The sequence below is a fragment of the Oncorhynchus tshawytscha genome, linkage group LG13 (assembly GCF_018296145.1).
Source record: "Oncorhynchus tshawytscha isolate Ot180627B linkage group LG13, Otsh_v2.0, whole genome shotgun sequence".
Taxonomy (NCBI): Eukaryota; Metazoa; Chordata; class Actinopteri; order Salmoniformes; family Salmonidae; genus Oncorhynchus; species Oncorhynchus tshawytscha.
Genome location: NC_056441.1, coordinates 59,301,984 through 59,324,713, shown reverse-complemented (window position 1 = coordinate 59,324,713; position 22,730 = coordinate 59,301,984). Strand labels below are relative to the sequence as shown.

Sequence of the window (22,730 nt, the reverse complement as noted above, 5' to 3'; positions counted from 1 at the left end):
CTCATCCTCTCCCTCATCCTCTCCCCCTTTCCCTCATCCTCTCCCCCTCTCTCTCCCTCCATCCTCTCCCTCTATCTCCCCTCCATCCTCTCCCCCTATCCCTCATCCTCCCTCCATCCTCTCCTCTCCCCCCTCTCCCTCCATTCTTGCCCTCTATCCCCCATCCTCTCCCCCTTTCCCCATCCTCTCCCTCTATCCCCATCCTCTCCCCCTTCCCCCATCCTCTCCCCTCTATCCCTCCTTCTCCCTCATCCCTCTATCCCCCATCCTCTCCCTCTATCCCCATCCTCTCCCTCTATCCCTCACCCTCTCCCTCTATCCTCCTCCCTCTATCCCTCATCCTCTCCCCCTCTCCCTCCCCTCCATCCTCCATCCTCTCCCTCTATCCCTCACCTTCTCCCTCTATCCCTCACCCTCCATCCTCTCCCTTTATCCCCCCTATCTATCCCCCAACCTCTCCCTCTATCCCTCATCCTCTCCCTCTCCCTCTATCCCCCCCTATCCTCTCCCTCTATCCCTCACCCTCTCCCTCTATCCCTCACCCTCTCCCTCCCCCATCCTCTCCCTCTATCCCTCATCCTCTCCCCCCCATCTCCCTCTATCCATCATCCTCTCCCTCCATCCTATCCCTCACCCTCTCCTCTCCCCCTCTCCCTCCATCCTCTCCCTCTATCATCCTCATCCTCTCCCCTCTATCCCTCATCCTGTCCCTCCCTCTCCCTCTATCCCTCATCCTGTCCCTCTATCCCTCCCCCTCTCCCTCCCTCATCCTCTCCCTCATCCTCATCCTTTCCCTCCCCTCTCCCCCCTCTCCCTCATCCTCTCCCCCTTTCCCTCATCCTCTCCCCTCTCTCTCCCTCCATCCTCTCCCCCTCTCCCTCCCCATCCTCTCCCCCTATCCCTCATCCTCCCTCCATCCTCTCCCCCTCTCCCTCCATCCTCTCCCTCTATCCCTCCATCCTCCCCTCATCCCTCTCTCCCTCTCCCTCTCCCCTCTCTCCCCCATCCTCTCCCTCTATCCCCTCATCCTCTCCCTCTATCCCTCCATCCTCTCCCTCTATCCCTCATCCTCCCCTCCATCCCTCTATCTCCCTCTATCCCCCATCCTCTCCCTCTATCCCCATCCTCTCCCTCTATCCCCCATCCTCTCCCCCCCATCCTCCCCCTATCCCTCATCCTCTCCCCCTCTCCCTCTATCCCCCTCCCTATCCCTCATCCTCATCCTCTCCCTCCCTCTCCCTCTAACCCTCATCCTCTCCCTCTATCCCTCATCCTCTCCCTCTCTCCCTCCATCCTATCCCTCTCCTCTCCATCCTATCCCTCATCCCCCTCCATCCTCTCTCTCCCTCCTTCCTCTCCCTCCATCTTCTCCTTTATCCCCCATCTATCCCCATCCTCTCCCTCCATCCCTCACCCTCTCCCTCCATCCTCTCCCTATCCCTCATCCTCCCCCTCCATCTTCTCTCTCCCTCCATCCTCCCCTCTATCCCTCATCCTCTCCCCCTTTCCCTCATCCTCTCCCCCTCTCCCTCCATCCTCTCCCTCCATCCTCTCCCCCTCTCCCTCCATCCTTGCCCTCTCCCTCCATCCTTGCCCTCTATCCCTCCATCCTCTCCCTCTATCCCTCCATCCTCTCCCCCTTTCCCTCATCCTCCCTCCCCTCCATCTCCCCCTATCCTTCATCCTCTCCATCTATCTCTCATCCTGTCCCCCCTCTCCCCCTCTCCCTCATCCTCTCCCTCTCTCCCTCATCCTCTCCCCCTTTCCCTCATCCTCTCCCTCATCCTCTCCCCCTTTCCCTCATCCTCTATCCCTCCATCCTCTCCCCCTCTCCCCCTATCCCTCATCCTCCCTCCATCCTCTCTCCCCCTCTCCCTCCATCCTTGCCCTCTATCCCTCCATCCTCTCCCCCTTTCCCCCATCCTCTCCCCCTCTCCCTCCATCCTCTCCCCCTCTCCCTCCATCCTCTCCCCCTCTCCCTCCATCCTCTCCCTCTATCCCTCATACTCTCCCTCTATCCCTCCATCCTCTCCCTCTATCCCTCCATCCTCTCCCTCTATCCCTCATCCTCTCCCTTCTCCCTCTATCCATCATCCTCTCCCCCTCTCCCTCCATCCTCTCCCTCTATCCCCCATCTATCCCTCATCCCCTTCCTCTAACCCTCATCCTCTCCCTCTATCCCTCATCCCCTTCCTCTAACCCTCATCCTCTCCATCCTATCCCTCACCCTCTCCCTCTATCCCTCACCCTCTCCCTCTATCCCTCATCTCTCCCCCATCCCCTCCCTTTATCCCCATCTATCCCCCATCCTCTCCCTATCCCTCATCCTCTCCCCATCCCTCCATCCTCTCCCCTTTCCCCATCCTCTCCCCCTTTCCCCATCCTCTCCCCCTCCCTCCCTCCTCCCTCCATCCCCCTCCCCTCTATCCATCATCCTCTCCCCTCTCCCTCCATCCTCTCCCTCTATCCCCCATCTATCCCTCATCCCCTTCCTCTAACCCTCATCCTCTCCTCTATCCCTCATCCCCTTCCTCTAACCCTCATCCTCTCCATCCTATCCCTCACCCTCTCCCCCTCTATCCCTCATCCCTCCCTCCCTCTATCCCTCATCCTCTCCCTCCATCCCCTCCCTTTATCCCCCATCTATCCCCCATCCTCTCCCTCTATCCCTCATCCTCTCCCCTATCCCTCATCCTCCCTCCATCCTCTCCCTCTATCCCTCATCCTCTCCATCTATCGCTCATCCTATCCCTCATCCTCTCCCTCTATCCCTCATCCTCTCCCTCTCCATCCCTCATCCTGTCCATCTACCTCTCATCCTGTCCCTCCCTCTCCCTGTATCCCTCATCCTCTCCCTGTATCCCTCATCCTCTCCCTGTATCCCTCATCCTCTCCCTGTATCCCTCATCCTCTATCCCTCATCCTCTCCATCTATCCCTCATCCTGTCCCTCCCTCTCCCCATCCTCTCCCTCTATCCCTCATCCTCTCTCCCTCATCCTCTCCCTCTATCCCTCATCCTCTCTCCCTCATCCTCTCCCTCTCTCCCTCATCCTCTCCCTCTCTCCCTCATCCTGTCCCTCCCTCTCTCTGTAGCTCTCCAAGGGCTGCTCCCTCCACCTGGCCCAGCGCTGGAGCCAGCTTCTCAACATTCAGCTGCGCAGGATGCCCGTACTGTCCAAGGAGTCAGCACCAGGGCTCATCATGGCCACAGGTGGGGAGGCTAGCATCATACAACGACTGTTTATTTAAAATAAAAACATTATGTAGATTTATTTATTTTTCTCAGATATTTTCTGATTTCATTGAACAGAGAGAGAGAGAGAGAGAGAGAGGATGACAGTGGGGAAAGAAAGAGAAAGGTTGTGTCAAAGGGAACCCATACCAGTACTGACGACGTGTGCTAGAGGGCTTCGGCATTACCACTCACCAGGCCACAGAATGACTATTTCTGTGGCGAACACATGACTTCCCTTGTGGTGGTGCAATGTCTGCTATTGCCTGATCTGATGGAGAGGACCACTTCCTCCATCAGTCAATCACACAGGAAATTAGAGTGCCTAGAGAAGCTGCAGAGTCTCTCCTTCCTGCTCGTTTGTCTGTGTCTGTTTAATTTATTTTTTGAACCATTATTCATTCAGGCAATTCAGTTGAGAGCAAATTCTTATTTACAGCGTGTGTGTGTGTGTGGGTGTGTGTGTGTGTGTGTGTGTGTGTGTGTGTGTGTGTGTGTGTGTGTGTGGTGTGTGTGTGTGTGTGTGTGTGTGTGTGTGTGTGTGTGTGTGTGTGTGTGTGTGTGTGTGTGTGTGTGTGTGTGCACGTGTTTGAATTTTCCTGAGTGCGTGTGTTCATGGTTTGGGAATGTGTGCATGCGTGTTAGTAACTGCGTGTACTCAAGTCAGAGCAATAGCTTTTGACCGGGGCTAAACTAGGACCAGTTGGACACATCCATTGTGTTTAATCCACGGAAAGTGTCTCTCTGTCTCTACCGCCTCTGCCTGCTTCGCGGAGTACATAGATTTTCTTTGTAGCTGTGCGGTGTCTGGAAGGTGAAAGAAGCCTCTACGCCCTGCGAGCCACTAAACCTAACGAAATGGTTAGGAGATAACTCCCACGGGGTGAAGTGCAGGGAGAGAGGTGAGCTGAGGAGACACTGTGCCCTTCACGTCCGTGTTATCGCTTACACACAGATGCGCTAATTACTTCTGCCTCACCCAGCTGATACACACACACACACACACACACACACACACACACACACATACACACACACACCGTCTTTCTCTTTGTGTAGACCCAGCCAGCCACACACAACCAACATTCCCACGCGGCCTGTCAGGGGGAACATTCCCACGCGGCCTGTCAGGGGGAACATTCCCACGCGGCCTGTCAGGGGGAACATTCCCACGCGGCCTGTCAGGGGGAAGCGTTTGTTTTGTGACTTGTTCCTGTGACATTTCTTCATTTGTAAAAAGCACCGTTGATATGGCCTCCAAGAACAACAGTCGTTAGTGGTGGTGCCGGGGAGGAGAGCGGCGGACTCATTAACCAGCACTCAGGATGAGTGTCAGACACACCGAGAGAGCCGTACACAACTACATAAAACACCTAACGCCACACCGTTCAGTGCAACATGGCCATCTACATCCATATAGGATAAATAGATATGTGACGTTACACTCCTTGGGGCCTTCCCCCTAGAATGACTACAGACTGATTTGATTTGAACCATTCTTATAGGTTCATCACATGGTAAGGAGTATTGATGTTGACAATAAAGCATACTGGAGCGTAGGCTGCGGCATGCAGAGTTTGTTTGAACTTTTCTGATCTCAAGCATCTGCTTCACAACCCTGGATGGACTCTCTCCCTATATAGAGCCGCCCAGCTATATGCTACAGTCGCCCCTTTCTCTATGGCTGCGCCTCAAATGGCACCCTGTTCCCTGTATAGTGAGCTACTTCTGCTCTGTTGTCAGCTTTGTGTGCTCTGGGCTGGCCACTGTGCTTGGTTGTGTCCCACATTGCACGGTACCTTATTCCCTATGCATCTACTGCACTACTTTTGACCAAGGCCCATAGGGCTTTTGGTCAAAATCAGTGCCCTATGTAGTGAATAGGGTGCTATTTGGAACAAAGCCTGGGATACTGCTGGGACTGGAGACCGCCTGAAGCTGCAGTAGTGTTCCTACTGGATCCCCCTCTGTGTTAATAGTTTAATTCATCACCTCCTCTCACACAGCCGTTCCACTGATCATCCCGTGTCTGTCTCCTCTGCAGGTTCTGTGGGCAAGAACCTGGCCAACAAGCCCAACGTGTATGTGTCCAGCAGTGCTGGGGCCAGATGGAGAGAGGTCAGTGTCTGTGTGTGTGTGTGCTTTGTTTTTGTGTGTGTGTGCTTTGTTTTTGTGTATGTGTGTGTGTGTGTGTGTGTGTGTGTGTGTGTGCGCCATAAATGTAACTATGCACATGATGAGCTATAAATCATGACATGGGTTATTGTTGGATGTTTCCTGCCTCTGCTACCCACTCATACCAGAGGGTTTCTGTGGGGATCTTAGCCACAATGCTGAATGCCCAGTGTAGGACACTTTCCTCCACAGTATATTACTCATCAACCACAAACATGGTGCTGCAGTTATTTAAAGCCACAGTCTGTAAGACGTGAGTACAATTCCAAGACTGGGGAGCCCTCTAAGACATAAACAATGGAGCAGAAGCACCCGGAACATTTTCACATGCTCTTGATGCCTATGGTGTGACATTCCACGAGAGCAGTATTAGACTTTTAATTATTCTTTTTTTAAACATACTTTTAATCTGAACATAGTATTACCTCATTTAAGTGTCTTGACGAGCAAAATATTTTTGGTAATAATACGGCCTGACAGTTGTACTACTTGTACAGTTGTCTATTATTGTAGCTATATAAATTGACCAGCAATCTTACAGACTGCGGCTTTAATGGGTGTTCTTCACATTTCCCCTTCTCAAGGCGCTGGCCGGTCCTCACTTCTACACGTGGGGTGACCACGGCGGTATCCTCATGGCCATCGCCCAGGGGGGCTCCACCACACACCTCAAGTGAGTCTCACAACTGTCCTAAATAACACCCATATCTCCCATGTTAGAACAACACAGTGTGCTGTGTATCACCCCCTCATTACACCTCTCTACCCCCCTCATTACACCCCTCTACCCCCCACTGCAGCTCTGCCCTGAGTTGTTGACTTTCAGTCTGCTTACCTTCAACCCACTGTGTCACTGCCAACCCAATCAGTACTGTGCTGGCTCAGAAATATTATTTTCACATTTGTCCTTTCCAGCTCGGTTCCAGCTACTACAGTACAGTGGGATATGTAACCAGGCCAATGTACTGCAGCTTGGCTTGGCTCAGTAGTGTAAAAAGGGTGTAAATATTGTAACCATTCTCAGTAGATTTGCCATTCTGACTCGGACAAGGCGGCAGAAAGCCTAGTGGTTAGTGTTGGGCCAGTCAGTAACCGAAAGGTTGAATCGAATCCCCGAGCTGACAAGGTAAAAATATGCCATTCTGCCCCTGAACAAGGCAGTTAACCCACTGTTCCTTGGTAGGCCGTCATTGTAAATAAGAATTTGTTCTCAACTGACTTGCCTAGTTAAATAAAGAGTCATTAAAAAAATCCAAATGAAAGGCTACTTACCTACTGTCTCTCTGTGTCTCAGGTTCAGTACCAATGAGGGGGAGACGTGGACAGACTTCCGTTTCTCTGACAGGGAGGTGTATGTCTACCAGCTGTTGACGGAGCCGGGGGAGAAGAGCACCATCTTTACCGTGTTCGGCTCCTACGCCGACCAGAGACACAGCTGGCTCATCCTGCAGGTCAACGCCAGCGACGTGCTCGGTGAGGGGACTCTCATAATATTACTACGCTGGGCAGAAGTCATGACTGAATTATCCTCAGCCCGGGTGCTTTTGCGTCTGTCTGTCTCGTCCATTTTCACAATGCCAATAAGAAGCACCATCTATTAGGCCAGAGTCTCACTGAGGGGTGTGTGTTTGTGTGTCCACTTATGTCCCCATGCTACTGTAATAGAATATGATCCAATTCCAAATGAAATATTTAAAGTGTGTGTGTCTCTTCAGGCGTGCCGTGCGCCGAGGGAGACTACAAGCGCTGGTCCCCGTCAGACGAGCGGGGAAACGACTGCCTTCTGGGTAGTGAGATGGTGTACAAGCGCCGCACGCCCCACGCCACCTGCTTCAACGGGGAAGACTTTGACCGGCCCGTCACCGTGTCCAACTGCTCCTGCACACGCCAGGACTACGAGTGGTGAGACTCTCCTTTCCCAGCCCGTGTCCAATCCCATATCCGCCCTTTGCCTCTACCCCTAAAACCATCTACCCCTATGCACCTCATATCGATCTGAAAGGATTGGATAGCTGCTATCTCGAAAGGTAACAGCTCCACCTTCTGTTAAGCTAGGAATAGGTGGAATGTTTCTCCCTTACTTATACCTCTGCAATCCTTTCAGAGTAGGGGCTAGGGGTTGATTGGAATTAGGCAACAGTCTTTTTCCACTCATCTCTAGCTGTTCATAGTTTGATAGTCAGGTAGGCTAACATTGGGTCTCTCTGTCTCTCTCTCTCCCCCCATCTAATCTCTCTCGCTCTCTCTCCGCCTCGCTCTCTATCACCCTCCTCTCTCTCCTTTTATCTCTCTCAGTGACTATGGCTTCAAGCTGAGCGTGGACCTGTCCCTCCAGGTGTGCCTGCCCGACCCCGAGTTCTCGGGGAACCTCTACGCCCCTCCCGTGCCCTGCCCCGTTGGAACTACCTACCGTCGCAGTACGGGGTAAGTCAATATCCCTTTGGTATTAACATATTGTCACTTCATCAGAAACCAGGCTTTGCCCTTCTCATAATGATAGGCTTTTTCCTTTTGTTAAGGTGACTCCACACATTGAGGGCACACTATGCAAATGGCATCCTTTATGGTCATGAGGGGGAACTGTCTTTGTTCTTCTTTTGTGCTATTGGGAAGAGAAAGGAGTGGTGTCATTATATTATATTGCCCTCACTTATCATGGAGAACAGCCCCACCTAGTGTCATAAGGAGAGAAATGTCCCAGCAAAATCTTGACAAACACTGAGTGTACAAATCATTTAGAACGCCTTCCAGATATTGAGTTGCAACCCCCCCTTTGCCCTCAGAACAGCCTCAATTCGTCAGGGCAGGGACTCTACAAGGTGTCAAAAGCTTCCCACGGGGATGTTGGCCCATGTTGACTCCAATTATTCTCTGTTGTGTCAAGTTGGCTGAATGTCCTTTGGGTGGTGGACCATTGTTGATACACACAGGAAACTGTTGAGCGTGAAAAACCCAGGAGCGTTGCAGTTCTTGACACAAACCGCTGCGCTTCGCCCCTACTACCATACCCCGTTCAAAAGCCCCTACTACCATACCCCCTTCAAAGGCCCCTACTACCATACCCCCTTCAAAGGCCCCTACTACCATACCCCCTTCAAAGGCCCCTACTACCATATCCCCTTCAAAGGCCCCTACTACCATACCCCCTTCAAAAGCCCCTACTACCATACCCCTTCAAAAGCCCCTACTACCATACCCCCTTCAAAGGCCCCTACTACCATACCCCCTTCAAAAGCCCCTACTACCATACCCTTCAAAGGCCCCTACTACCATACCCCCTGCAAAAGCCCCTACTACCATACCCCCTGCAAAAGCCCCTACTACCATACCCCCTTCAAAGGCCCCTACTACCATACCCCTTCAAAGGCCCCTACTACCATTCCCCCTTCAAAGGCCCCTACTACCATACCCCCTTCAAAGGCACTTACATCTTTTGTCTTTCCCACTCACCCTCTGGCACACAGACACAATCCATGTCTCAAGGCTTAACAATCCTTCTTTAACCCGTCTCCTCCCCTCCATCTGCTCTGATTGAAGTGGATTTAACAAGGGACATCGATAAGGGATCATAGCTTTCCACTGGTCAGTCTATGTCATGGTCAGAGCAGGTGTTCTTAATGTTTTGTACACTCAGTGTATATATAATGGGCAACATGTAAACATTTTGTTCTTCTCGTTTACACAACTACGCATAAGATACACTGTATTACACCATTTGTTGTACACATACACTTGTTGGGATATTGGGTGGTGGGTGTTTGTCTGTCCATGTTAACCAGTTTGTGTGTCTCTCTCTCTCAGGTACAGGAAGGTGTCTGGGGACAGCTGTAGTGGAGGCGATGTAGAAGCCAGACTGGATGGAGAGATGCTCCCCTGTCCTGTAGGAGGTAAGCCTCCCCTCTCCTTCAATTAAGAAACCATTATTAGAAACGCCTTTTAGATCGCAATGAATATGAGACCCCTGAATGAATGAATGAATGAATATGAGACCCCTGAATGAATGAATAAGCGACCCCTGAATGAATTAATGAATAAGCGACCCCTGAATGAATGAATGAATAAGAGACCCCTGAATGAATGAATAAGAAACCCCTGAATGAATAAATGAATAAGAGACCCCTGAATAAATAAGAGAACCCTGAATGAATGAATAAGAGACCGCTGATTGAATGAATGAATAAGAGACCCCTGAATGAATGAATAAGAGACCCCTGAATGAATGAATGAATAAGAGACCCCTGAATGAATGAATAAGAGACCCCTGAATGAATGAATGAATAAGAGACCCCTGAATGAATGAATTAATGAATAAGAGACCCCTGAATGAATGAATAAGAGACCCCTGAATGAATGAATGAATAAGAGACACCTAAATGAATGAATGAATGAGAGATACTCTGAGATTCTTGATATACTGGGTTCACAAATACTTTACCTTGTAAATGCCATTATGGAAAGGGGAGACTCTCACAAGGATGTTCTCGGTTTTGCTCTACGACCCCCACAAGTATCATGGGTCTCGTCTGACGGTAACCCATAGAAATATGGAGGTCCTTTTGTGGCAACATAAACAAGGGGTTAAATGTGTCCAAAAAAATATGTATATTTCCTGAGCTTTCTTATATCTCTTAGATATAGGACAGACACTTCAAAACAGTATTAGGATTCATTTTTTTGCATTTTTATGAATGTGTTATTCAATGCATTTCTATGGGCTATAGTAGTAAAGACCAAATTCAGTATTTTATCAAATTATTTTGAAATATTTTGGGGAGGGATACCTAAAGGGCCTAAAAATCATAATCAAATAGCTAAATGATCCATTGAATTACTATTTTAAAACAATTCCATATGTTACCTTGTGGGTTGTGGGTCATGACGGGTTTATTTGGTGTGGGCCACACAGTTTTATCTTAGACCTTAAAGAAACTCTGTTGTACAATTTGAGGCAAAAGATACTTTTAGTCACATATTATGGGGTGAATTTAGTTAAAGATAGAAAGGTTAGTCCCAGCAGTAGATCATCGGCTACAGCAACAACACACGTAAGTTAGACCTCGGGGACAATAACTGCTGTGACAATAGCTATTTGTGAATTCATGAAAAGTGAAATTACTCACATTTTATACATAAATGCATATGGTTGGATGAACTTTAATTTCCCTGAGGGGAAATTGTTTTAGACATGCATTACTGCTGTATGCAAAATAAATACTGTCGTATACACAGCTGGATACAAAATAATACTGTTGTATACACAGCTGGATACAAAATAATACTGTCGTATACACAGCTGGATACAAAATAATACTGTCGTATACACAGCTGGATACAAAATAATACTGTCGTATACACAGCTGGATACAAAATAATACTGTCGTATACACAGCTGGATACAAAATAATACTGTCGTATACACAGCTGGATACAAAATAATACTGTCGTATACACAGCTGGATACAAAATAATACTGTCGTATACACAGCTGGATACAAAATAATACTGTCGTATACACAGCTGGATACAAAATAATACTGTCGTATACACAGCTGGATACAAAATAATACTGTCGTATACACAGCTGGATACAAAATAATACTGTCGTATACACAGCTGGATACAAAATCAAATGCAATTTGTTGCGTTTTTCTTACCAGTTGTTACTCTTCACATGGCTATAGATTAGAATGAATTGTATTAAGTGTTTTTTTTCCACCTGGTCTTCTCCAGAGAGTAATGAGTTCATCCTGTACGCTGTGAGGAACTCCATCCATCGCTATGACCTGGCCACAGGGACCGACCAGGCCCTGCCCCTCTCTGGTCTCCGCGAGGCCGTGGCCCTGGACTTTGACTACGAAAGGAACTGCCTCTACTGGGCCGACATCTCGCTGGACACCATACAGGTCAGGGCCTTCACAGAAGGCACTCCGATGTAGCCATGACTTACCCTATTCCCTATATAAGTATATTGCTTGTATACTATATATGCAATAAAGTACCATTTAAGACACAAAATCTATCCTGTACACACTTCTGAGACCAAAAGTACATTGTGTATCGTGATTAGTGAAAAGTATGTACACACTCCCTCCCTGTCCTCCCCCTCCAGAGGCTTTGTCTGAACGGCAGTACGGGACAGGAAGTGATCGTAAGGAAAGACCTGCAGAATGTGGAGGCCCTCACCTTTGACCCCATCAGCAGGCTGCTTTACTGGGTGGATGCCGGAGCGCAAAAGATTGAGGTAAACATGAGAAACAGGGATTTGTCCAATATTTGATAGATACTGAACAAAAATATAAATGTAACATGCAACAATTTCAACAATTTTACTGAGTTACAGTTCATATAAGGAAATCAGCTAATACATTCATTAGGCCCAAATCTATGGATTTCACATGACTGGGCAGGGGTGCAGCCATGGGTGGGCCTGGCTCCCAAATGGGTGGGCCTATGCCCTTCCAGGCTGCACCCATTAGGAAGGCAGGCACAGCCAATCAGAATGAGTTGTTCCCCACAAAAGGGCTTTATTACAGACAGAAATACACCTCAGTTTCATAAACTGTCCAGGTGGCTGGTCTAAGATGATCCCACAGGTAAAGCTTCCTGCCATCCAGGACCTATTTAAAAGGCGGTGTCAGGGGAAGGCCCAAAATATTGTCAAATACTCCAGTCACCCAAGTCGTAAACTGTTCTCTCAGCTACTGCACGGCAAGCTGTACCAGAGCGTCAAGTCTGGGTCCAAAAGGCTCCTTAACAGCTTCTTCCCCCAAGCCATAAGACTGCTGAACAATTAATCAAACTATTTACATTGACCTCCACTCTTAGTCTTTAAACTGCTGCTACTCACTGTTTATTATCTATGCATACCGGTAGTCACTTTAGTAACTTTACCCATAGCCTAGTGGTTAGAGCGTTGGGCCGGTAACTGGATCAAATCCCTGAGCTGACAAAGGTAAAAATCTGTCGTTCTGCCCCTGAGCAAGACCGTTAACCAACTGTTCCCCGGGCGCTGAAGACGTGGATGTCGATTAAGGCACCCCCCCACACCTCTCTGATTCAGAGTGGCTGTGTTAAATGCGGGAAGACACATTTCAGTTGAATACATTGTTGGACAACTGACTAGGTTTCCCTACATGTACAAAGTACCCATTGTCCCCGCAAAGGACTTGGTACTGGTACTCCCTGTATATAGCCTTGTTATTGTTACGTCATTTTGTGATACTTTTTATTGTGTTTTTTACTTTAATGTATTTAGTCAATATTTTCTTAACTCTATTTCTTGAACTGCACTGTTGGTTAAGGGCTTATAAGTAAGCATTTCACGGTAACGTCTACCCTTTGTATTCCGTGCATGTGACATACAATTTGATTTGATTTAACAGGGATGTAAACACATTTGTGCACTAAATGTTAGAGTAATAATCTTTTTGTGTGTATGGAACATTTCTGGGATCTTTTACAGTGGGGAGAACAGGTATTTGATACACTGCCGATTTTGCAGGTCCACCTGTGGTACATTCAATTGATTGGACATGATTTGGAAAGACACGCACCTGTCTATATAAGGTCCCACAGTTGTCAGGGCAAAAACCAAGCCATGAGGTCGAAGGAATTGTCTATAGAGCTACGCGACAGGATTGTGTCGAGGCACAGCATTTCTGCAGCATTTCTGCAGCATTGAAGGTCCCTAACAACACAGTGGCCTCCATCATTCATAAATGGATGAAGTTTGGAACCACCAAGAGTCTTCTTAGAGCTGGCCACCCGGCCAAACTGAGCAATTGGGGAAGGGCCTTGGTCAGGGAGGTGAACAAGAACCTGATGGTCACTCTGACAGAGCTCCAGAGTTCCTCTGTGGAGATGGGTCAACTTCTGCAGTGCTCCACCGATCAGGCCTATGGTGACGCATGGTGGTGGCAGCATCATGCTGTGGGTATGTTTTTTTCAGTGGCAGGGACTTGGAGACTGGTCAGGATCGAGGGAACAAATTAACCAGAGCAAAGTACAGAGAAATCTTTGATGAAAACCTGCTCCAGAGCGCTCAGGACCTCAGGCGGGGGCGAAGGTTCACTTTCCAACAGGACAATGACCCTACGCACACAGCCAAGACAACGCAGGAGTGGCTTCGGGACAAGTCTCTGAATGTCCTTGAGTGGCCAAGCCAGAGTCCAGACTTGAACCCGATCTAACATCTCTGGAGAGACATGAAAATAGCAGCAACACGCCACATCCAAACTGACAGAGCTTGAGAGGATCTGCAGAGAAGAATGGGATAAACTTCCCAAATACAGGTGTACCACGCTTGTAGCGTCATACCCAAGAAGACTTGAGGCTGTAATCGCTGCCGAAGGTGCTTCAGCAAAGCACTGTGTAAAGGGTCTGAATACTTATGTAAATGTGATATTTCAGTTTTTAATTTTTAATACATTGGCAACACAATTGAAAAACCTAATTTCTTTGTCATTATGGGGTATTGTCTGAAGATTTGTTTTCTTTGATGAGGAACGAACACCATTTTTAATACATTTTTTAGAATAAGGCTGTAACCTAACAAAATGTGGGAAACGTCAAGGGCTCTGAATACTTTTGGAATGCACTGTATCCTTTTCTCTCCATCTTATTGAAGCCTTGTTTGATTTATATTTATATCCTCACCTGGTAGATCGCATGCTACTGTATAGTATCAGGCAATACAGTGTGTGATGATGGAGACCCACTCTATGTGTATGTGTTGTGTAGGTGTCTAACCCTGATGGGGACCTACGTCACACTCTGCTCAACTCCTCAGTGCTGGAGCATCCCAGAGCTCTGGTCCTCATGCCAGGAGAGAGGTAGCACAGTCTAATTACCTTGAATATCTGCCAAATGCATTTATGAAGCTTTTAAATCACAAAAAGGGGCTCCCAGATGACCGACTGTTAAAGGGGCGATCTGTGATTGCTACAGCCATTTTAGACTTTAGCTCTTTGTTTGAACTGTGGATTGCCCCTTTAACATAAATAACATCAGTGTTAATATCTGTCTGATATACTTGGCTAATCTGTGACTCCTCTCCTACCAGCCTGATGTTCTGGACGGACTGGGGCGACCGCGCGGCCGGCGTGTACCGCGGCTACATGGACGGCTCCAACGTGTCATGCATCGTGTCCGAGGGCGTCCGCTGGCCCAACGGCATCACGGCAGACGACCAATGGCTGTACTGGACCGAGGCCTATGGCGACCGCATCGAGCGGGCCGACTTCGCCGGCGGGCAGCGCAACGTGGTCATGGAGGGCCTGCCTCACCCCTATGCCATTGCTGTTTTCAAGGTTATTTTAGAACGGTTGATGCACTTGTGGAGTATTAAGGCCCACTCTGTGATATTTACATCTGTTTTCGATCATTTAAATGAATGATGTATACCCATTGATTCTTGAAGAATATCACTTATAAATGCCTACAAGCTTAGTATGTTTGTCTAACGTCTTTAAAGGTAGACTCTGCAATATGACCTCTTCATGCACAGCCGGTCAACTTCCTGCTTGCAGATGTCATCAACAGCAGAACTCAAAATGGCCTAGGACTGTCACTATTGGCTCTTCCAAATTTGTCTCCTCCCTTGAGGCATGTCCACATTGTTAAAGTATTTAATGTCGCGTGCACAAGTACAGTGAAATGCCTTTCTTACAAACTCAAAACCCAACAATGCAGTTATTAATTACAATGTAATACTATAACAAACACATGGGAAATAAGAATAAATATGAATAGCACATTAAGTTAGCATACTATATACTTGGTCAGTTTCAATATCATATTTACAATGTGCAGGGGTACTGGAGTGATGGGGGTAGATATGTATAGGGGTAAGGTGACGGGTACTGGAGTGATGGAGGTAGATATGTATAGGGGTAAGGTGACGGGTACTGGAGTGATGGAGGTAGATATGTATAGGGGTGACGGGTACTGGAGGTGGAGGTAGATATGTATGGGGTAGGTGATGGAGGAGTGATAGATATGTATAGGGGTAAGGGGACAGGGGTACTGGAATGGAGGTAGATATGTATAGGGGTAAGGGGACAGGGGTACTGGAGTGATGGAGGTAGATATGTATAGGGGTAAGGTGACGGGTACTGGGTGATGGAGGTAGATATGTATAGGGATAAGGTGACGGGTACTGGAGTGATGGAGGTAGATATGTATAGGGGTAAGGTGACGGGTACTGGAGTGATGGGGGTAGATATGTATAGGGGTAAGGTGACGGGTACTGGAGTGATGGAGGTAGATATGTATAGGGGTAGGTGACGGGTACTGGAGTGATGGGGGTAGATATGTATAGGGGTAAGGTGACACTGGGTGATGGACTGTATAGGGGTAAGGTGACGGGTACTGAGTGATGGAGGTAGATATGTATAGGGGTAAGGTAGGATGATGGAGGTAGATATGTATAGGGGTAGGTGACGGGTACTGGATGATGGAGGTAGATATGTATAGGGGTAAGGTGACGGGTACTGGAGTGATGGAGGTAGATATGTATAGGGGTAAGGTGACGGGTACTGGAGTGATGGAGGTAGATATGTATAGGGATAAGGTGACTGGAGTGATGGAGGTAGATATGTATAGGGGTAAGGTGACGGGTACTGGAGTGATGGGGGTAGATATGTATAGGGGTAAGGTGACTACTGGAGTGATGGAGGTAGATATGTATAGGGGTAAGGTGACGGGTACTGGAGTGATGGAGGTAGATATGTATAGGGGTAAGGTGACAGGGTACTGGAGTGATGGAGGTAGATATGTATAGGGGTAAGGTGACGGGTACTGGAGGATGGAGGTAGATATGTATAGGGGTAAGGTGACAGGGGTACTGGAGTGATGGAGGTAGATATGTATAGGGGTAAGGTGACAGGGGTACTGGAGTGATGGAGGTAGATATGTATAGGGATAAGGTGACGGGTACTGGAGTGATGGAGGTAGATATGTATAGGGGTAAGGTGACGGGTACTGGAGTGATGGAGGTAGATATGTATAGGGGTAAGGTGACAGGGGTACTGGAGTGATGGAGGTAGATATGTATAGGGGTAAGGTGACGGGTACTGGAGTGATGGAGGTAGATATGTATATGGGTAGACAGGGGTACTGGAGTGATGGAGGTAGATATGTATAGGGGTACAGGGGTACTGGAGTGATGGAGGTAGATATGTATAGGGGTAAGGTGACAGGGGTACTGGAGTGATGGAGGTAGATATGTATAGGGGTAAGGGGACAGGGGTACTGGAGTGATGGAGGTAGATATGTATAGGGGTAAGGGGACAGGGGTACTGGAGTGATGGAGGTAGATATGTATAGGGGTAAGGGGACAGGGGTACTGGAGTGATGGAGGTAGATATGTATAGGGGTAAGGGGACAGGGGTACTGGAGTGATGGAGGTAGATATGTATAGGGGTAAGGGGACTAGGCAACAGGATATAAGATAAACAGAGTGTGAGTGGGCGTGTGTGTAGAGTCAGTATAAATGTGTCTTTGGAGTTATCCAATAGAGGCAGTCTTGTCCAATAAGAATGTTACTGATGTCTGGAAGCAAAAAGTCGGCCCTCTGTGTATGATGAAGTCATATCGCAGAGATTCTACCTTTTTACGGTTATTGAGTGTGCAACACTGGGGAGCACAGTCCCATTGTAGAAGTATATCTATGTTTGTTTTCATATAATCTCCCAGTTACTGGGCAAATCCTCATTGGCTTGTGTGTGTTTTTCAGAATGACCTGTACTGGGATGACTGGTCAAGGAGGGGCATCTTCAAGGCTTCCAAGGCAGGTTCCAAGGACAATGAGCTGATAGTGGGTAGACTGACTGGGGTCATGGACCTCAAAATCTTCTACAAGGGCAAGACCAGAGGTGAGAGACAAGCAGCGAAACCATATTTAAGAATCAATGCCCATTCTAAGTAAGCCTTCCAAGAACTTTGACGGTCAGCGGTAAAGAGTTATTATGTGTAGGCAGAATGTTACTCTGGAAGCGACAACAGTGGAAGTTTTGTTTGGACACCCCCACTACGTCAGCAGAGCTCATGACAAACCTTTGTGTGTGTGTGTGTCCACTCTCCTCCAGGCCATAATGCCTGTGCAGACCAACCCTGCAGCCTACTGTGTCTGCCCCAGCCCGGGCACCGCCACACCTGTGTCTGCCCCGACGGCACGCCCACCACCACCCGACCCGACGGACAGCTCCAGTGCCAGTGTCCCACCGGCTACCAGCTCCACAACAGCACCTGCGTCAAGACAGGTGAGTCCTGGCACACTCACATACGTGCGCACACTCTCTCTGACAGACACACGTGCACACAAACATACACACACACACACACACACACACACACACACACACACACACACACACCCAATGGTCTCGCCGGGTACAAAATACTACTGATCAAATCAAATGTTATTTGTCACATGCACCGAAAACAACAGGCGTAGGTAGACCTGACAGTGAAATGCTTACTTACAAGCACTTAACCAACAATTCAGAGTTTGAAAAAGTAGGACGAAGGTGTTAAATAAATTAAAGGAAAAATAGTAACACAATAAAATATCAATAATGAGGCTATATACAGGGGGTACCGGTACCGAGTCAATGTGCAGGGGTACGGGGTAGTCGAGGTAATTGAGGTAAAATGTACATGTAGGGAGGGGTAAATTGACTATGCATAGATGATAAACAGATGCATGATCATGTGTTGAGGTTCTCAACGTCGTCCTTCAGACGACCCTTTCACACTACAACAGATCCACAATGGTGCAGGCTTTTGTTCCATCCTAGCACTAACACCCGTGTCACCTAGTTCAACTAATCACCAAGCAATGAGTTGAATCAGGCGTGTTCGTACTGGGCTGAAACAAAACCCTGCACAGCCTGCGTTGGGTCTGTCGCCAGGAATCGGTATTGAAGATCTCTGCGGACAGACCACTGTCCTCCTCTCCCTCTCTCCCTGACTGTCCGTCTGACTCTGTTTGTTGTTCTCCTTGGACCACTAGAGGAGATCCTTTAGGATTCAGATACACTTCTTGATGCTGTGTGCTTTATTTGTAACCCAAAATGGAATGAAATTCAACTCCCCCAGAACACACGTGCCTGTCCAACCAGTACCGCTGCTCCAACGGCAAGTGTATCAGCAGCATCTGGAAGTGTGACAGCGACAACGACTGTGGCGACATGAGCGACGAGCAGGAGTGCCGTGAGTGGAGGCGAAATTACACCCTATTCCCTATATAGTGCACTACTTTTGGGCAGGCCATTTCAGATGCACAGCTAGACAATGGACAACTCACTCACTCACAGATTATTCTGTTTTAGTCTTATAATATAAAATGGTTGGGTGTGGAATCCTGGTTGGGAAGGTAAATGGTGACTAAAATGGATACAACAGCTAATGTTCAATAGAGCCAGACTTGAGTTTGTTACTGTCACAATACACTCTGCTTTGGGTCTCTGCTGCTGTTCTTTCTCTCTGTCCTTCCGGGCTCAGTGTCAACACCCTGTCATTCTGTCTGTCCCTCTGCCCCCTGTCCCTCCAGCCACCACCTCCTGTGACCCGTCCATCCAGTTCCGCTGTGTGGTGTCCGGCTCCTGCATCCCGCTGGCCTTCAAGTGTGACCACGAGGACGACTGTGGGGACAACAGTGACGAGGAACACTGTGGTACGAGGAAGAGAGTGTGTGTGTGTGTGCATGTTTTGTATCCGTCCATTCCGTCGCGTGTGTGCACACACTTCCAAGCATGTTTTTTTCCTGACAAAGTGTGCTTTATCCTGTATGACTTTTGAGATTGTATATAGCCTATGTGATGCTGCCTCTGATTACTGACTGTGTGTGTGTGTGTGTGTGTATCCCAGAGAGTCACCAGTGTGGACCAGGGGAGTTCACGTGTGCGCGGGGTGTGTGTATCCGCGAGGCCTGGCGATGTGACGGAGACAACGACTGCAGGGACTGGTCGGATGAAGCCAACTGTACAGGTGAGATCAGGGCCATGTTCAAAAGGAGAACGTTGCACAACCTCCGTCTCTCTCTTAGTCTCTCCATCTCTCTCTCTCCCTCCCTCCCGGTCTCAGTGGGTCACCACACCTGTGAGGCCAGTAGGTTCCAGTGTCTCACGGGCCACTGTATCCCTAAGCGCTGGGTGTGTGACGGTGATGACGACTGTCAGGACAGCTCTGACGAGGAGCAAGCGCATTGCGGTGAGGACACACACACCCAACACGCGCGCGCATAGACACAGCTCTCTCTCTGCTTGACACCAACACCCATGATGCTATGTCATTGTTACGACAGCGCTATGACAGTGTTCGGTCGCCTTTATGGACAGTTCAAGCAAAGTGTTACCCAGATTTCCGTGCACTGTCTTCGATAGGATGGCTTGGCACTAACAGATGCTGTGTTGTTGTTGACAGTGGGGGATCGCTGTAATGGCTTCCTGTGTTCCAACGGCACCTGTCTGCCTGCCAGCGCACACTGCAACGGAGTACAAGACTGCCCAGGGGGCGCCGACGAGCAACACTGTGGTGAGTGACCAACGGAATGTCTTAACCCCGAAACTAGACTGCAAACTATAGAAATCGTATCTCCGGGGGAATAGGATCTCTTTCTATGCTGCAGACAGTTTGTTTTTCGCCCCCAGATGCACTTTGGTCTTTCGAAAAACGGAAACGTTTTGAGGGCTTTTGTCATGGACTGGTTTTTGTCATCAATACGTTCACCTGAGGTTGGTTGAGAATATATCAGCCGTAAATCCCATTGTAATATAGTAGTACTGTGTGTGTGTGTCCTCCTTGCAGATCCCCTGTGTACGCGCTACATGGATTTTGTGTGTCAGAACCGAGCCCAGTGCCTGTTCCAGTCTTTGGTGTGTGACGGCACCAAACACTGCGAGGACGGATCCGATGAGGACGTGGCCTACGCCGGCTGCTGTGAGTCCTTCTCCACTAACCCCACCACTACTATCGCAGAAAACACTACAGCTGCAACAGTCACTAAATACATTTGCTGTTACAAAGCCCAGGGTTTTTCTTCCTGTGCGTGTGACCGGACCTGGGTCGTGTTCATATGAAATCCGTTTCAAAACACTGTGCAACGGAAAAGAAGCACGCATTCCTTATCTGCTTTCACTCCTTGTTTTCTCCATGACCCAGGAACATGTTTGGTTGGCTCAGGAAAAACAAAATGAATCCATCGATACTAGAAAGGCATTGAAGTAAGTTGTTGTCGTTTGTTGTATTGATTGCCACCCGTCTCTCTAGCCACTCACCCTGAGTTTGAGAAGACGTGTGACGCCTACAACTTCCAGTGTGCCAACGGAGTGTGTGTGAGCCTGGGGTGGAAGTGTGACGGTATGAACGACTGCGGGGACTACTCTGATGAGGCCAACTGTGGTGAGTACACACAATGTGTGTGTGTGCACGTGTCAGCTATGTACACTGCAGCACTTTATAAATGAATGTATCTAGAAATGAGATTATTCCTGAGTGTGTATATGTTTCAGGCTCCCCCACTGAGGGGCCAGGCTGCACACGGGACTTCCAGTACGAGTGTCGTAACGGGCGCTGTGTGCCCTCCTGGTGGAAGTGTGACGGAGAGAATGACTGCGGAGACTGGTCTGATGAGGCTCAGTGCACTGGTAAACACACTCACTCACTCACTCACTCAGTTATTCCTGCCAGATCTCTATGACCAAACCATTTGAAGTGTTATGTGTATTTCAACCTCTTCCTCTCTCTTGTTTTCTTAGGAGGAGTCACGCCCCACACCCCTGCCCCAGGCCCATCGTCCTGCGCCCCTAACCGCTTCCACTGTGGCTCGGGAGCCTGTATAGTCAACTCCTGGGTGTGTGACGGCTACGCTGACTGTCCCGATGGCAGTGATGAACTGGGCTGTCCCACAGGTGAACCACTGTCTCCATCTACACCAAAGGGCTTGTCACCGTGGCTACACAGCTCAGGACTAGTTATACAGCTGTATGTAGCTAGGTAGGGCCAGGGTGGTTATTACTGACCATGTGTCTTGACTAGAAAACACTTTGGAGCTATTTGTCTCCTTTCATTCATCTGCAGTGATTGGAAAATACTTGACAGGTGAAAACAATATGGTGGGAATTGGTCATTAGACTAGTAAGACAGAGGGGCGCTGATTGGCTCGCTCGGATGCTTTCTCCGGGGGGAGAGTTTCAGACACGAATTGAAGGAAAGTTGACGGGTGCACAGTGCACTGTTCGGATGCTGGAATTAGTTTGGACGAACGTGCAAAGGTAACTTACTTTTGGAAGGGATTCTTTTGATAATGCGATGAAAATATCTTGACTGGTTGTGTTCGTGCGACATAAAAATGTAATACATTTTTTGCAGTTAAATTACATGTCTATACTTTAAAATCTATTAAAAATAATATACGTAGGAAGTCCCATGAAAAAAAAAAAGCGTGCCCTCTTATCAAAAAAATCAGATGCCCGTCCAACTGATTTGTTCTGGAACTGGCCCTGTGGTTATGTTTTGTTTCCTAGGCACAGCCAACGGCACAGCCAACGGCACAGCCAACGGCACGGCGACACAGGCCCCGTGGCCCACCCACGCCCCTCCCCTGCCCCCTGGCCGCTGCAGTAAGAGCCAGTTCCTCTGCCGGAAGCCCCCCACCTGCATCCCCGACTGGCAGCGCTGCGACGGCCACCAGCACTGCCTGGACGGTTCGGACGAAGCCCACTGTCGTAAGTGTTACACACAGTGTGTGGATGACCTATGCTCCTCATGGGGCCTATGTCAGTCAGTCAATACACAGACGTGAGTGGGGACTTTCGAACTGGCCAAAAGGGTGAAACACGTAGCCAACCCAGTAACGGTGTTTATTCATAAAATGCACAAAATGTTGTAAGAAACACAGATCCACAGCAAGACTAAGACACTTGAACGTTGACGTTTCACTCAGCGTGCAAAGAAACCTTCGAAAAGGAGATGTGGTTCTCACACTTTCTCTTCCCCTTTTCTCTCTTTCCCTTCCTCCTTGTCTTCCCAACCCAACCCCCCCCTCACACTCTCTCTCTGATAGCTACACGAGGGCCTCTGACATGTGTTAACGGCACGCACTGCGCTGACGGGGAAGCCTGTCTGCTGGACGGTGAGAAGTGTGACGGCTTCATGGACTGCTCCGACCACAGTGACGAGGACAACTGCACCTGTGAGTCTTCAGTAGCCGGCCTTCTTCCGCACTTAAAGGGAGCCTCGGGAATATGACATCATCCTGCTTTACAGACGTCAACAAAAACAGACTTCAAATCTGCCCAAGGAAGACTGCCTCTATTGGCT

General features: G+C 48.7%; 1 protein-coding gene across 2 annotated transcripts in view; it reads left to right on the top strand.

Annotated features, from left to right (window-relative positions):
* LOC112265411 (sortilin-related receptor) overlaps positions 1-22,730 on the top strand; it is a 71,460-nt gene that overhangs the window by 38,571 nt on the left and 10,159 nt on the right. For both annotated transcript variants that reach the window (XR_006078675.1, XM_042296056.1), the window contains exons 10-33: positions 3,095-3,212; positions 5,278-5,351; positions 5,993-6,081; positions 6,703-6,881; positions 7,124-7,310; positions 7,704-7,832; positions 9,210-9,295; positions 11,139-11,311; positions 11,518-11,649; positions 14,148-14,239; positions 14,470-14,716; positions 17,143-17,281; positions 17,495-17,668; positions 18,507-18,620; positions 18,961-19,083; positions 19,278-19,397; positions 19,494-19,619; positions 19,833-19,943; positions 20,217-20,348; positions 20,679-20,810; positions 20,921-21,055; positions 21,167-21,319; positions 21,935-22,135; positions 22,474-22,602. Coding sequence is in view for 1 of the 2 variants with exons in the window: in XM_042296056.1 (XP_042151990.1) it covers positions 3,095-3,212; positions 5,278-5,351; positions 5,993-6,081; positions 6,703-6,881; positions 7,124-7,310; positions 7,704-7,832; positions 9,210-9,295; positions 11,139-11,311; positions 11,518-11,649; positions 14,148-14,239; positions 14,470-14,716; positions 17,143-17,281; positions 17,495-17,668; positions 18,507-18,620; positions 18,961-19,083; positions 19,278-19,397; positions 19,494-19,619; positions 19,833-19,943; positions 20,217-20,348; positions 20,679-20,810; positions 20,921-21,055; positions 21,167-21,319; positions 21,935-22,135; positions 22,474-22,602 (3,295 nt within the window). In the remaining variant the exon portion in view is untranslated. The remainder of the gene's footprint in view (positions 1-3,094; positions 3,213-5,277; positions 5,352-5,992; positions 6,082-6,702; positions 6,882-7,123; positions 7,311-7,703; positions 7,833-9,209; positions 9,296-11,138; positions 11,312-11,517; positions 11,650-14,147; positions 14,240-14,469; positions 14,717-17,142; positions 17,282-17,494; positions 17,669-18,506; positions 18,621-18,960; positions 19,084-19,277; positions 19,398-19,493; positions 19,620-19,832; positions 19,944-20,216; positions 20,349-20,678; positions 20,811-20,920; positions 21,056-21,166; positions 21,320-21,934; positions 22,136-22,473; positions 22,603-22,730) is intronic.